The sequence below is a fragment of the Cryptotermes secundus genome, unplaced genomic scaffold (genome assembly GCF_002891405.2).
Source record: "Cryptotermes secundus unplaced genomic scaffold, Csec_1.0 scaffold1297, whole genome shotgun sequence".
NCBI classification, from domain to species: Eukaryota; Metazoa; Arthropoda; class Insecta; order Blattodea; family Kalotermitidae; genus Cryptotermes; species Cryptotermes secundus.
Genome location: NW_019732392.1, coordinates 277,566 through 293,982, shown reverse-complemented (window position 1 = coordinate 293,982; position 16,417 = coordinate 277,566). Strand labels below are relative to the sequence as shown.

General features: G+C 39.8%; 1 protein-coding gene across 1 annotated transcript in view; it reads left to right on the top strand.

The window, feature by feature from the left end:
* The first annotated feature begins 1,212 nt into the window (after nucleotides 1–1,212).
* LOC111867702 (zinc finger CCHC domain-containing protein 10) overlaps nucleotides 1,213–16,417 on the top strand; it is a 187,107-nt gene continuing 171,902 nt past the window's right edge. Inside the window, exons 1-2 of the mRNA XM_033752784.1 lie at nucleotides 1,213–1,309; nucleotides 2,878–3,039. Coding sequence (XP_033608675.1) covers nucleotides 1,272–1,309; nucleotides 2,878–3,039 — 200 coding nt within the window. The 5' untranslated portion in view covers nucleotides 1,213–1,271. The remainder of the gene's footprint in view (nucleotides 1,310–2,877; nucleotides 3,040–16,417) is intronic.

Here is a 16,417-nt window from a genome sequence, read left to right as displayed (position 1 = left end):
GAGAGTGTACTCAACTATCTTAGCATGTTTTGTGCTTTTACACGTCAACATATCGTAGCAACGTCCACACGACAAACCTAACTGTAACATCAAAAACAGCGACAGTGTTTCCATAATTATAGCAAGTGCCTCTGATGATGGTTGTGTCAAACCGAAACATGTAAGGCAGAAATAATAATAAAAAGGGACCTACAAATTGTTACACTCGACGGACTTTCTATTAACTTTGTGTTAAGTTACCTTTTACATGTTATAAATAAAAGTGCAGTTGATAAAGCACATATTTATTATAAATATTACATTTATTGTAATTAAACATTATGAGGTGTGGGGACCACAGAAGTGAATGAAACTCAGAAGTGGACCGCGAGCAAGAGAAAATTTGAGAACTACTGCTGTAAAGGTTCGGCCACACAGAGCGCTACGTACGCGACGCACGCTACGTACGCTATGTTCGCTATACGAACAGAAAAATATCTCCCTTTATTGCCAGTGTGACTGGCCACACAGACTTCCGTACGCTACGTACGCTATGTTCCCTATGTTAACTGCGTCGCAGAGTGTACACAGCGTACTTAGCGTACGTAGCGAACATAGCGTAGCGCTCTGTGTGGCCGAACCTTAACTCACTCACCAACTTTTCACTCCAATACACTAGGGTCAGAGTCAGAGTTAAAGCCTCGACAGCGCAGTCATTCTCAGGTGGCGGTCCACTAATTTAACACTCTGCTTTGGGGAACAATATATCTGCACCTTAAGGGTATTTTTTAATTATTGCTAGTGGGGTGGGACTAAGTCCCTTGTACTGTGGCCACTTCTGTCCTATTTTACGAGCCCCAGATGATAGGCGAGGGTGACTGTGGAGCAATTGGTGGAATGAAGATTGGCAAGAGAAACCGAAGTACTCGGAGAAAACCTGCCCCAGCGCCACTTTGTCCACCACAAATCCCACTTGACCAGACCAGGGATCGAACCCGGGCCGCCGCGGTGGGAAGCCAGCGACTAACCGCTTGAGCTATGGCGCGGCCACACCTCAAGGGTAAGTCTTACCACGTCCGTCTGAGAATCCGTACGTAAGTACAACGTCGTGACTAGTGGCAGTTATTGTCGTCATGGTTATACTCGGAGGAGGTAGAAGAACACTTACATTGCACGGGTTTGGGGGGGGGCACTTAACAATGTATGACAACATCGTTTCCGGTGTGATAGCGACAGACGTAGAAAGCGGTGTGAAGTTAAGTTTGGGAGGAGATATTACATTACTAACAACAATGACTGTAGGAAACGGCGGGCTGTTAGCAAAGAAGAAGTGAGTAACTTATGTAATACGACATGCATCATGGCTTGATAGATTATTTCTCGTATCTTTAAACGTTGTTGTGTTGTTCAAACCTAACCTAACTGTATTCGATTTGAGGTTCTCACAGCGGTAACTGTAAAGAGCACTATCTTGTGAAATATAATGCCGTGTAGTCCGGTAGAAGTGGACTGAGGCTTTGGAGGAATGTATCTAAATTCCCCATCTTGAGGCTCGAAGAGTAAGTCAAGTAGGAAACCAGCTTCTACACTGAAAGTAGAGGCAGTACGTCTCTCCGAAACGTCGGTTTACTAATACTAGGCTACACGGCGTTACATCCCAGAAGATGGCAGTCTTCAAACCTAATTAGCAGGCGCGCACGCACGCACACACACACACACACACACACACACACCCTCCACGCGACTATATGTGTGTGTGTTTTAGTTCTTGTAATGCTATGCTAATCTTTATAGTTCATCCTATTCCATTTACAGTTACAGGGGCACCAGTGTGTACACCTTGTGACTTCATAATATTGCAAGTTTATTTATAATATCCTGCATTGACAATTCTGAAGTGGCAGTTTCTTGTTTTGTCAGATTTGAATCGAATGAAAAATCTGCTGACATTTGGCGTTATTGGAAGTTTAAAGATCCTTGAATATTTGTATTAGGTTGTGTGACGGATAGCAAATTAAGAATTTAGGGAATAACCTTAAAACCACCTTCATAATACCACATGACTGTCATTGCAAAACTCTTTTTTGTACATGTGATGAATTCTTTAGTAACAAATTTGCCTAGAAATAAGGATAATAACATAAACAGTTTTAATATTGCATACTTTTATGTATAGTGATGTAAGACTGTTTTTTTCATATAAATTTAACACATGTTTTTTTATCTATTTTAATGATTATAAACTGTACATATATATTTATATTTGTATTGTACTATATTAACTATGTGACTGGTTCTATATCTATGTATATGGATTTATGGAATATACAATGAATGAATGAATGAATGAATGAATGAATTGAATTTGAAGTTTGTTTATAGTTGCTAGGCCAAATATGGATTGTTTTGTCCTCTGAATCCCCTTAATCGCTGACCGAATTTTGGGTTTAAGGTTAGTGTTTCTAATACAGACAATTCACATGTCATGGAATCAGTCACCTTATTGTACAGATATATCCAGTTTATTACGGTATTTAATTTCAGACATATTTACTTAGTAGACTTCACATAAGCCGAACTAAACCTTAAACTGGCAGAGAATTTGAGACATATTTATATTACTTAAATGTGGAGTATTCTTACTTATTCAACAGCTTAAGCTGTTGCTGAATTTATATTTTATTTATGCTTACTTGCTCAAATACAAATTATTTTCATTTACCTAAAGAATAAGTATGGTAATATTGTGATGATTTGAATGACCAATAGGTGCCACATAACCATCAAGTTGTGTCCATATTAAACGTGGAAGCTAGAATCCTTGTTTTATTAATGATGCAACATAGCATCAGCTGAAAAGTTTTCTTATATGAAATTAATTTTTAATTTTATTTTCAGTTCTTCTTATCCTCAAGGTGTTCGATGCCAGAAGTGTCTTGAATATGGGCACTGGACTTACGAATGCAAGGGAAAACGCAAATATCTTCATCGCTCATCACGCACGTCTCAGCTCAAGAAGAGACTGAAGCTTCGGGAGGAAGCTGTACAGCAGTCAGCGCAGTAAGTTGCAGTCTGTTTATATTGACAGTCGGTTAAAATATGATTATGTTCACAGAATCTGGCCATTATCTAAAGAATGAATAAAGTTACGCTTTAACTAGTCTAATGTTTCTTGCCATATTTGTGTAATTGGACTACACAAAGTAATACAGGGTGATTCATATAGAACCGGCCCGACGAAATGAGGTGTAATATAAAATATACCATACAGATAATAAAGTACTTTACACATATCTTAACTTGGGTTGTGTGCCGTGATCAGAGCAGGTGTTGAAAGTGTCCGCCGTTTTCAAGTAGGCATTAGAAACACTCGCTGTTCAACAGTGAACTCCATGACTGTCGCCTCCCCACTGCAGACACATTTCGGCATTGTCCTTGACCTTGCAGCATAAGGGCTGCGACTTGCCGGATCATGCGCACACCATTCAACTCAGCACGGCCCACAGATTATTATGTTGTAATTGTGAGCGGTTATATGCATCACCTGCGGAATTATTAGCAAATTCATCGGGCCGGTTGTATACGATTCACTCTATATTGTTCTAGTGAAGGAAAGAGGCGAATGTTTCAGTGAGTACTAATGATTGTGTTAATTTGGGTTGAGTTAAGCGTTTGATGACTTCATTCAAGAATTATGTGAAATTGTGCAGTTTTATGGTTCTCATCCCAGTAACAAGAAAGGAGGATTGTCAGGGGGTTTTGCATGTAAACTGGCCTGTAGGCAAATCAATAATTTAAAAAGAAAATTGATTCTGAACTTTTTGTTGTTAAGTAGACCAGACCCCATAAACTGGTCATACTGGTCATTGGTTTTTGTTTTTAAGATTGCTTATACACAAAATAATAATTAAAGAGAAGGTTAATTCTGATTTTTCTGTTATTACCTAGGCCAGTTTTTGGACAGGTATTGAGCAATTGAACAATTGGTGGCAAATACATTCTTTTACTAATCTTCAATGTGTATGAGAGTTGGATTTTGTTAATTGGAGTTACGTGAGCATCCCTGTACCAGACTGTGAACTGTAAAATTAAGTTTTGTCTGTGAATATTGTAATTAGAACATATTAGTACTTAATGCTTATTTTATATCACCATAACTTATTATTAAGTAATTAAGTAGCTAAGTAGGAAAGCTCAGAGTCAGTTGCTCAAGAAATTTTATAGTCTTTTAAGAAACCTGGAGGTTCACGAGAATCCTCTATTGGTCCCTGTCCTGAGGTAGATGTATCCTGTCTATACTCTTTACAGTCTGTTTCTTTAAGCTTCAGTAAAATTGTGTCCTTCCATCTCTGCTGTGTCTTCCAGTATGATTCTTCTGTTTAGATTTTCTGACTTAAAATTTTGTGTGAAATCTCCCATCCATGCAACATTTCCTGCCCATCCAGTCCTTCATTTGTCATGTCACCATTATTATGTATTTTGAACCTATGTGATGTCATTTTGATGGAAAAGGGAGATGTGTTTACGAGAGTATAGGATTGCAAGGAACTGTTGGAAATAACACCAGTGGATATTTTGAATGCATGGAAATTGATTGTTGAGTAGGCAGTAAGAACACTGAGGAAGTTTTTAGAAAATCTTACAAGTAACAGTTGAGAAGCTTTAAATATTAAATTTCAAAATTTGAAATGTGGTAGCTGCTAACTGTTAAGACTGTGTAGGCCTGTAATAAATGTTTGTACTTGGAAAGGAAGATTGTCAGTTTTCTCTCCATATTCCTTTGTTGCTTTAAAGGCAATAGAATGTTTCCCTGTTCCCACATTTAGCATAATAAAGCAGTGTGTAATTTTAAAGACTTGAATTACATTTAAAGTAATTTCCCTGCTATACCAGAAACAGTGTATTTATATACCATGGGATAGGGATATATTTTGATCACTGTATTAGAATTTCAGTCTTTGCAATAAGAAATCCACATTTACTCGGTCAGGGCTGTAGTGGTGTCTGATACCAGTTTCATAGCATTTAAACTATAATTTTGGTGGTATTTTCTGTGGCACTGTTTTATATTTTATCTAGTTTATATGAGTAGTTAAAGGTAAAAGAGGTAAAGCTATCCCTGTAACAGGCCATGGATGCCCATAGGGTTGTTAAACATGTTATTTAATTTTTGTCTCTGTTTAGTGAAGACGAGACATCTTAGTTAGGCATGCAGTCTCATGCAATCAGCCATGTCATTGTTGAGTTCAAAACTAATATTTCGGAGATCTCGTTCGCCATCATCAGGGTTGTTGTGGTGAATGACCATACATGGCTGATGTATGTGTATATACATGTATCACACACACACACACACACGCACACGCACGCACGCACGCACACTAATCTGTCAGATTGATGCCTCATCCTATTGGTGTAATAGACAACAGGAGGACAGAGTCAGATTGTGTGGTCATCCATCCAACTGTAACCTATCACCATGGTGCTTAACCTGTTGTCCATGGAATCAGTTATTTTGTCTTGTTTGTAGCATCCTCTTTCCTGCGTTTGTCTTCTTCAGATTTTCCTGATCGGTGTGTGTTGGAGTGCCATGATGATCTGGTGCTTGGATTCCAAGCATTGCTAAGTTTGAACCCTTCCTCTTTGTTGATATTATTTGGATGTAATTTTATTTCTATTTTCTCTTTGATAAGTCAGTCCATGTAGTGTGATATTTTGGTTAGTGCCTCAGTCTCTTAGAAGTGGCCTGAGTAATTGCTGTGTTCTGCCACTGTGGACTTGTCCAGCAGATGGAAACATAGATGTTGATCAATTGAAACAACTTGTAAAGAACGTGACTGACATCTAACTCTTTGGAGCTGAGTCCTTCTTGAGAAGCCAACAGTTGCTCTGCTTCTCAAGAATTTATCAACATTTTATGGAACCGAAAGGTTCATTTCCATGTTCACAAGAGCCCACTACTGGCCCCTATCTTGAACTAGATGAATTCAGTCCATATTACCCCATCAGATTTAAGATATATTTTAATATTATCCTCTTACCTATGTCAGTCTTCATAGTGATCTCTTTTTCTTCTAGCTTTCCCAATAAAATCCTATATCTATTACAGTATTTTGATCAGTATAAAATAGCAGAACAACAGGATAAAATATGGTCTTTTTAAATAAATCTGAAACTTCATGATACTGTTTAGAAAGTACCCCACCTCTTCAAAAAGTCTTTTAACATGTTTCATATCAGAGATTTGAAGTTCATACAAAAGTCACTACCTGTTTATATTTATTGTAGCAACCAGTACAGATTCCATGATATAAGGGAAATTTGAATGTGTATTATACATGAAACTGCTAGATGATAGAAAATGTAAAATTGTGGCTGCTGGGCTTCACATGTTAAGAGTTAGTCATTCATTATTATCTGTTTTATATAATATGATAATCTCATGGTATGAAGGTCAGAATTCGGTTGAATTTCGAGTAAGCTTATCATGCTGAGAAACTTGAGCACATCAGTGAGTCAGACATTTAAAACCTGGTATTTTATCATATGTGATTTTACTTTTTCAGTTTCTTGTTTTATGAAGTGTTCACACAAAATTTCATTGATGTTCACTGCTGTCATGAGTTTTCACATCCTCATGTGTCCAGAATAATAAATTTTAATTTGTTGTATATAGCCAGAAATAAGCATGGGAAATTAAATAATTTGCATGTGATATTATTTTGTCGTTCATATAGGTACTTGCAAAGTTTTATATGTGTTTTTTGAGGAACATATAAACATCATTTTAGAGGAATGATGCAAAACAGGATGCAACATGCCCACTGTATGTGTGTTTTTAACCTAATGCACATGCTTATTATCAAGAATTTGTATTATAACCTCATACTCCTGTTTTATAAGGAATATTGGAGTCTGGTATATTAGTTGGACCATTCAAGGATGTCTGTCCATGTCTGTTCCGCTATTAACCTTGAATCAGTTTATATATTTTTATGGAAATGGGTATGAACATCTTGTCAATAAAGGCCATTCTGCCCTCGTACTTCTATTCTTGATCACCGATAATTCAACATAGTGCAAACACAAAATTCTGGGGTAGTGGCAAAACTTATGTCATTTAACGTAGGATCCAGAAATTTTGCGAGATAATAAGTTCGATCTTGGAGAAGTTTGTAGCCTTTGTAAATATATTGTATTGCAGAATGACAAACAACAACATGACATTGCTGCAAAATTTGTATTTAGCTTTTGGTTTGATGGCAATAATTAATGAACCATTATTGATACTCATGTGAAATTTCGTAAGGAAATGGATCATGAACATACATACAGATGTAGCTGGACTTTTTCTTTAATATATTTTCATGTATTAGGGGTTTGCATGACTCATAAAATGGGTTTTGGATTTGATCATCGAATTTATTGGACCTTCATAAATTGTTACAACATTTCACAAATCACTATCTTTGGCTGGACACCCTCAACTTCTGCCCACACTAATCCTCTAACTGTGTTATGGGAATGTGTTTACTAAGCTGTTGCCTAACAGTGGGTTTATGCATCACAATATTAAATGTCAGTAAAACAGTGACATAGCCAATCTTTGAAGTCATGCGAGAAAATTCAGTGCAGTGAAATCTTTGTGTCTAATAGTGGAAATTATACACAGAAATGAGTCACTAAATTTTACAGTCTATAATTCTTACTAGTTTTCTGTATAAACTAGAGGAACAACAGGTGTCGTAAGTTATTTGTAGAGCTTCCTGTTGCTTTGAATGACACCAGACCATATAATTTGATGATAATGTAAATTGATTTTTTTTTTTTTTTGGAATTCCTCTTTGTGCTTTAAAATTTCAAACAAGACACTGATGTTAACCCTTTATGTCATAGGTAGCATAAATTTTATAGAAAGACAAATGATACATATTTCAGTTTCTTAGTTATTTGTGTATGTAGATGAAGGAATCCTTACATCATGCCTTATTTGGAAAGTAATGACAAGACAAACAGTTATGCTTGATTGAAGTATAGTCGCTTTCTTGCCCTCTCATTTTAGGAGGTTGAGAAACTTCTTTTCTGACTGTGAGTTATTCAGTTACTTCCTCAGCACAAGGTGAATGGCCGGATAATTCCTCAGTATCATGCACCATCTAGAAAATGAAGCAATAACCACGGTCCTGTGTTTCATGTGCAGTGCATTAATGCTAATCATGGAGGTGTCAATACTTGTGGAATGTGTTGCATTACAATAGTAGGATTAAATTAAAAACGTCCCAACTGTGTAACTGTCCAAGTTCTGGGTACATAAGGAATAATTAATTATACAGATTTTATGGACTTATTGATCGCGCTACATATTTACCTCTCGTGTTAGTGGTCGCTACTAATAGGCCCTTCCTATTAAACGCCTAAGGCTGGAATGACATTTCGAGGTTTAGACCCAACTATTTATTACGTCCAAGGTACAATAGATCATGCCTTGGAGCTTGGGAGCTGGCACTGTGCCTAAGAGGGTGTCTCTTTTTGTCTGCGTACAGCAGGAGCTGATATGAAGCAGGAGTGTGAATGCAAACGAACGCCGTCCCTGTTTTTCATACGTCATTCCAAACTTTACTACCGTAGGGAGTCAAGGTTATGAAACTGGGTTTCCATAAAATATGCAAGGATTTTAAATTCAAATGCTTATTGAATGTTTGAATATAAACAAATCTGTGACTTACAAATAGCATTGTGAAATGTTAATTTGAACTTACGGGCCCCTTCTCCAGCTTGACATGCGCCCAACCTGTAACTCATTCGCGCCCTCTAGCAGATTTTTTTTTCCTTGGCACTACAGACCCAGTTCGCCTAGGCCTACCTCCATGAACTCCGTTCACTTCGGATTTTCTAGATCTTACACATTCGGTAGGACTCCTTGGGTGAGTGATCAGCTCGTCGCAAGGCCTCTACCTGTACACAAACACAGAAAAACGCACACAAACATCCATGCCCTGAGTGGGATTGGAACCCACGATCCCGGCTTCCAAGCGAGCGAAGACAGTGCATGCCTCTAGCAGATCTTAGCGAACTAATTGTAATGAAGTCCGACATTCTTCTGGCGAAGCAACATGCAGAATGCCTATCGAAGTAACACTCAAAATGAAAAAGAAGACGTTTATTTTTAGGGCACAATTTGAGTTTTGTAGAATTCAACAAATATTTAAATCTAGAATCCTTGCATTCTTTTGCAAGAAGTCCTTCTCCAGGTTTGTTTTGTTGGTGAACTGCCCACGGCTCCGCTCTCAGAATATTCGGCTCAAGAATGCTGCATTGGAATTGAAACTTTATGACGAAGCGAATTGGATCGGGAGAAAGGATGCATAGAATGGAATGGGAATGTATTGGAGTTGAAGTTGCAATAAATGCGGGGCTTTCTATAAACTTCTGAAAGTGATATCGCTACTGCTTTTACAGGCGTGAAATAGGTATGAACTGCATATTAAAGGTAAAGGTAAAGTTATTCTTGTGCGTAAGTAATTAAATACTACGTCACGAAGACTTAGAGGGGAGTAGAGGGATAGCTGTACCATGAATTGTCAGCTTGACGCCTCGGCTGCTTTACTCTCGGGGAATTCGGTCATGGTTACCATCGTGTAAGGGCCTGGGTAGCCCCAGAGCCAGTCTGGATGTTATGGAGAAGAAAAATATCTCCCCTGCCGGGAATCGAATCCTAATTCGTCATCCATTCTGTAGCCTAGTTGCTATACCGACTGAGCTATCTAAATTAATTATTACTTTTCTTACGTTCAAGTTTTACCTTTCTAAAGTAGGCCCTCTGGCCTGTTCTCGTCAGAATTAATCTGGAACAGTGGATCTTATATAGACAGTTGGTAGGTCTCGTGGACGCGTGATCAGTCCATCGCAAGGCAACACGAACACAGAAGAAACGCGGACAGACATCCGTGCTTCGAGTGGGATTCCAACCCACGATCCCAGTGTTTGAGCGGTTGAAGACATTGCATGCCCTAGACGCCCTAGACGGCGCAGCCACCTTTCTTGCGTTCGTAGGCGCTTGTATCCTTCGATAGTGAAGTGTTTTGAAAGCCACTAACAAACGTGCATTCGTTCTTGTTTGGGAGTGGTTCAGTCATTACAGACCGAGAAAGTCGGCGTCTGTACTTCAGCACCCCTCGAATATAGTGTTTCGTATGTTGGAGTATTGACCTTTCTGATTATTTCTTACCTAATATTTAACTACGATATGCGGTTAAATGCGATATTTGTCATCAAATATAAATATTTAAATGTTGATGTAAGATCATGCGGTTGGGAGGTTGTGGAGGGAAGCGGCCATGGTGTATTTCAAGATACTGCTTACTGTTTACTTGGGGGAAGTCCCCAAATTTTCTGGGTATGATAGGCCATAGCCTCTTCGAGGCTGGATGCTTAAGTGTTCCACAGCATTTGATAATGACTTTTATCCTTTCCGGAACATTATCCAAGCTTTCCAGATTTCTTATCATATATGTCATCTTGCTATATGTGTGAGTGGGATCCGGCCGAAAGATTTTCGGGCACTGTTGCATAGAAATGTAGTCTAGGGAACTGTCCGATTTTTTGGTCATTTGAATATGAAGGCGTAGATTAGCGTGAAATTCGGAATCATACCCAGATACAGTAAGTGAACTAGCACTGGACAGCTTTGAATGATACGGCTTTCAGTTGGACGGAACTGTATATTTGTGGGACTGTTGCACAGTTATAACTCTGCGGCTTTTAGTCCGCAAGCGAACTATACCGACCGAGAAACCGCCGTCTGTCGGCGAAGTTAGTGCCACCTTTTGCGGATAGAGGGTGTCGCGTGGTCAGCGGAACGGATTCCCACGGCTGTTAATCTCGGTTTTCTAGACCGGAGCAGCTACTTTTCCTTTCAAGCAGCTCCTCAGTTATCCTCACGAGGCTGAGTTGACCCCTTTCCAGACCCACTACCTATCTAATTTATTTCAGAATTGATGAAATGTGTGGTTTTCACAATGGTGAAGTTGTAGATAGTGGTCTTCTGGATTATGACGTGTAGTCAGGTAGGTGGTTACCAGCTTTCGGAGGAATATACTGCCTCCATTTTCAGTGTAGGAATGAAGATAAAGACAGCATCTACCAGGCTACACGTTGTCATACCCCATAAGATAACAGTCTGAGTATTTTGCAGTTATTCATTTGTAAGTTCTTACCCAGGTCTTGTTTAACTGCTTATGAAATCCGGTGTCCCGCAGTTTTGTTGCATTGCCTGTGAAGGAAATGTAAACGAGGCAGTTTGATTCATCAGTGACAGGCGAAAGTGTCTGCAGACGTGCAGTGCCCGTTCATAACGGTACACAGATGAAGACGCAGGAACTGAGAGCTCGGTGTTTCGTGTGACATTGTTAGTGTAGCTGACACTAATTAGGCCTACTGCAACTGCACCCTCCTCCTCTCACATACACATATTCTCGCTCGGCCAGTCATCTTCAGGCTGTGCAGGGATGTGCACTGATGTGCTGGCGTGGTGTTGTCCTCCCCTGAACACGCACAGGTATGTCAGCCGGCGTGTGATCTCTCCATGAGAGAAGAACGTGCGTTCAGACTGTTCGAGACTCAAGAGATAAGATGTAACAGTGAAATGGAGAAAATTGCGTAATGAGCAGCTTAAAAATTAGTACTCTACCCTAGTGTTATTGTGATGAGATGCGCGTAGCGTGTGGCGGGCATGGGACGCCGTGGAGACCTGGACGTACATGGGAGGATGATATTAAAATTAAATAGTTCTGTTTTCTGGAATATAATGCCTACCAGCGTTTCGGAGGAACTTGTTGCCTCCATCTTCAGGCATGTTTCTCGAAACGTCGGTTAACTTTCAGCGATCTGCACGGCGATATATCCCGGAGTACGGAACTCTTCATAACCATCTCCATGAGAACCTCATATCCTACAGTATTAAAATTGATCTTGAAAAGTAGTGTGTGTGTGAGGATATGAACTGGATTAATCTGGCTCTAGATTGCGTCCGACGGTGAGATATTACGGTCACAATATTGAATTTTGGGGTTCTGTAAAAGGGAGTACTCAGTCCAAGCTCTTCCCTTCAAGTAACAGGAACACATTTCACACTTCTATAAAACGACAGGTAAAATTATAGCCTCGTATATTTTAAGTTTTACGTTTTTAGATGGCAGACGGGTAGGCAGAAGATTCTGAATGTAGTGGAAGCATTGTTTGTGGCCAAATTAATTGCCTAATTCCATCGGTAGGTCAGATTTTTTATAAAATATGAATAAAGAAAAGTTGGTAACTCGACAGCCCGGATTGTTCATATCCTGCATTGTGTCTGACATCGGCTTTAGCTGATTTATGTGTGTTCTAGTTTATCTGCACAGCCGGGCTAAAAATACATCAATACCCATATTCATTGAGCTCTCGGTGATCTACTGTTTGCTGGACCCATCTGCCTGTGCACTTGAATTCCACCAGTTTCATCAAAAGTTACGTTTCGCTAACCCGTTAAAGCTCAATGTGGTGATTTAACTGACAGTCGGTATTTTTGTTATTTCGCGTCTGCAGTATAAATCACATTCATCGAGCAGAATAGGCTTCCGGCTTGCATTCGGTAGGCACCCGGTTTGAATCCCCGCTGGGGTCCAGTTAATCTATCTGCGAATGCCAGAAGTTTACCCGAAGACAGGCAAGGTCACATCATTATATTTATCTAACCGTATCTCATTTGATGCCACATAACCCGGGCATTTGATAAAACATCATGAATATATTAATGAACATACGGGATAATTATGCATCAACTGCTGAAGTCGAATGAGAGATAAATGGAGGAAGGATTAGAGAAAATACGGCGATATTATCATAGATTTCACCTGGAGAGTCTGAGAAGAACCACGAAAACTCTGCTGGGATATTGTCATCTGAGGTAAGACACCATATATTCCAGTAGATGGTTACCAACGTTTCGAAGAACCTGCTGACGCCATTTTCAGGTTAGAAATTTTCAAGAGCTGGTTCTGGTCGATTGTGGATTGGTTTCCCGGCGAAACAGTAGGAGTAACCACTACATCACGATGTTTCAGTTCTCATTCATCAGAGACTACAGGACGTCTCTGTCTATGGTAAGTGTTCTCAAGAACCCGCCACTGGAAACTATCCTGAGCCGTATGAATCCATACCGCAGCCTCACAGCCTGTGTGTACAGAATTGCCAGCGGTTCTCTTTGAAGTGTGTTATAAACTTATTTAAAAACAGTAATTTTGAAATGAAAATTAGTGAAAGTCTCTCATATCGAATTTCAGCAAAATCTTAGAAGGGCTTGTGGGATACATGGAAAATTCCATTTATGACTTCGTGCAAACTTGATTTTGTTATGGGTCAGTATGGCTGAAAATCGAAATTTCCCGAACAGCTTTTGGTGGAAGTCTCCCATATCGAAGTTCAATAAAATATGTGGAACGGTTTATGGGAGACGCAGAAGAATACATTTATAGATTATGTAAATTAGGTTTTGTTGTGGATCAACATAGCTGATAATTGAGAGCGCCCAATAACTTTTGGAAGTCTGTCATATTGGATTTCAGCAATCTCTGCAGTATGCGGGGTAGATGGAGAAGTATGCCGTTATGCGAACCGGCATTTGTTACGGACCAGTATGGCTACAAATTGGATTTAGCTGGCAAGTGTTAGTACAAGTTTTCTTTCTCAGATTTTAAGCCAATCTGTCCAACGGTTTAGGCGTTGATTTGAAGTCACAGACAGACAGACAGACAGACAGACAGACAGACATGACTTCCGCGTAGGATGTTCTTTTTGCTTTAAGAACTCCTAAAAGTGTAACTTTAATGCTTCCTTTTTCCTATTGAGATTTAAAGAGATCACCCAGAGATATTACAGAATTTATTTTGTTAATATGTACGGTGGGCCACGCGGTAGCGCAGTTGATTGAGGTACTGTGGTACAAGCCGGAAGGTCGCGGGTTCAAGTCCCGTTGAGGTCATTGGATTTTTTTTTTCAATTGACCTAATCCTTCTAGCCGCACTGTGGCCCTGGGGTCGACTCAGCCTCTAACAGAAACGAGTACCAGGAATCTTTTTGGAATGTTCTTGTGGGTAAAGGGCGGCCGGCTCGAAAGCCTGACAACCTTACCGCTATGTATGAGCCGATTGTCTAGAAAATGTGGGAACCTCAACATCTCACAACCCCATGGGCCTCCACGTCCTGTTACAGGGATAGCTTTACATTTTACTAATTTTTTAATATGTACGGTAGTCAAGGCCGTTAAAGAGGCGTGCGAGTATTGGGTTTAGTTGGAATTCTCATTTCCAGTAATTTGTAATTAACATGAGAATACTGTAATATATTTGGGTATTATCTTATGTTTAAAGTTTCAGACATTGACACGAAAAGTAACCATGTCCTGTCCCAAGAACTGGCACTTCTAGTCTGTTATAGCAAAAGTTATAATTATGAAACTCAGTAGTAAAAATTAAAATGGGTTTCCTCTTACTTGTATCGCCTTGTACTTTGTTTTAATGTACTGTTCCTGCTTGACCGGTTTATTTCATTATACATTGGTGCTTCTCTGGGAAACGGAAATCATTCATGTCCTGCCAGTTCAGTGCAGTCAGATTTCAGGACTGAAATATTTGTTATTGGAAGGACACTGGCGCATTAACAGTATTGCAGTGGTGTCACCATTATTATTTTGCGCATTAACAATTGCCATGGAAACGGCAAGACTTGCTACCACAGTTAGGGATCGGTACGATATGATTGATCATGAAGCCAGTTTCAATATATAGGCCTGAGAGCCGCCTCAGAAGGGAAATGTATGATGAATTGCTCTCGCAGTTTGGGAGTAAGGGGTGCATGTAAGCGCGCTTCAGCCCAGGGTCATTTTTTGACGGCTGTGTTTACTTAAAATTACACAGGGTGATTCATATAGAACCGTCCCGACGAAATGAGCTGTAATATAAAATATACCATACAGATATTAAAGTAATTTACACATATCTTATCTTGGATTGAGTGCCGTGATCAGAGCAGGTGTTGAAAGTGTTCGCCGTTTTCAAGTAGGCACTAGAAACACTCGCTGTTCAACAGTGTACTCCATGACTGTCGCCTGCGCACTGCAGACACGTCTCGGCATTGTCCTTGACCTTGCAGCATAAGGGCTGTCACTTGCCGGATCATGCGCACACCATTCGACTCAGCACGGCCCACAGATTATTATGTAATTGTGAGCGGTTATATGCATCACCTGCGGAATTATTAACAAATTCATCGGGCCGGTTCTATACGATTCATCCTGTATTTAGCATACACCACAGTAAAGGGTCTGTCTTATAAGTTGATAGTTCCCCAGTTGACCAATAAATTACCTGCACTTTGTTGTTTAATGCATTATCAAGTAGCAGATTTGAGTGTTTCCCTTCTTTATTTTTTTATCACAACGTTCTGTTTTTTGTTCATCTGTAGATAAAGTTTTTAAAATGGAAGGGTTGAGTTTGATTAAATGTTCTTACATGAAGTGTTACACTCTGTAGTCAAGATTTATTAAGTAAAGTTTCCTGGCTCCGTCAAGAGTAAAAGGAAGCAGAAAATGTCGATATTCTCAGAGCTCTTTAGAAGAGGTTAGAACTTCGATTGTATGGTACTGTTCGGTTTATTTCTTCTCCCATGGCTGTCTGTACGCGGAGGTTCTGAATAAATTTTAATTTAACTTTCAGATTCTGAAAATAAATGCAGGCTCGCAGCACGTAATTATTTTATTTTATATTCTTTTGATTAGAATGAACTTCCAGACCAGTTGGACATACTTACATAATGATACAGCTCAGTCATTAAATTAAGTGGCAACGATCTGGATGACCAAGGTTCATTTCCCAGTAGCGGCACGCACTTTTCTGTCATGACGTCCAGTCCGGCCCACCGAAATTCTGTCGGATGGGTGTCGGTGGTTTTTCATGGGGGGTAAAGAGTAGGGCCGGAACGGCAGTCAGACTAATCATTGGTCTTAGAGGGCCTCTTGGGCTGAAGGTGAAAATTTATGTATTCCCACCGAGATCTGAACCGATCACCTGCCGCATATGAGTCGAGCGTTATTGCTACTCTAACCCTTTCGGCATTTCGCAGTTATGCAGGGTTAGTATAAAAGAAATAGACACTTTCAGCGTTTAGTAGCAACCGAAGTATTGTTGATATAGCCAAATTGCTTACGTCTTCTTTTGTTGCTAGTGGGTGGGACTAAGTCCCATGTACTGCGGCCACTTCTGGCCTATTGTACCAGCCCCAGATGATAGGTGAGGGTGATTGTGGAGCAATTGGTGGAATGAAGATTGGCAAGGGAAACCGAAGTACTCGGAGAAAACCTGCCCTAGCGCCACTTTGTCCACCACAAATCCCACTTGACCAGACC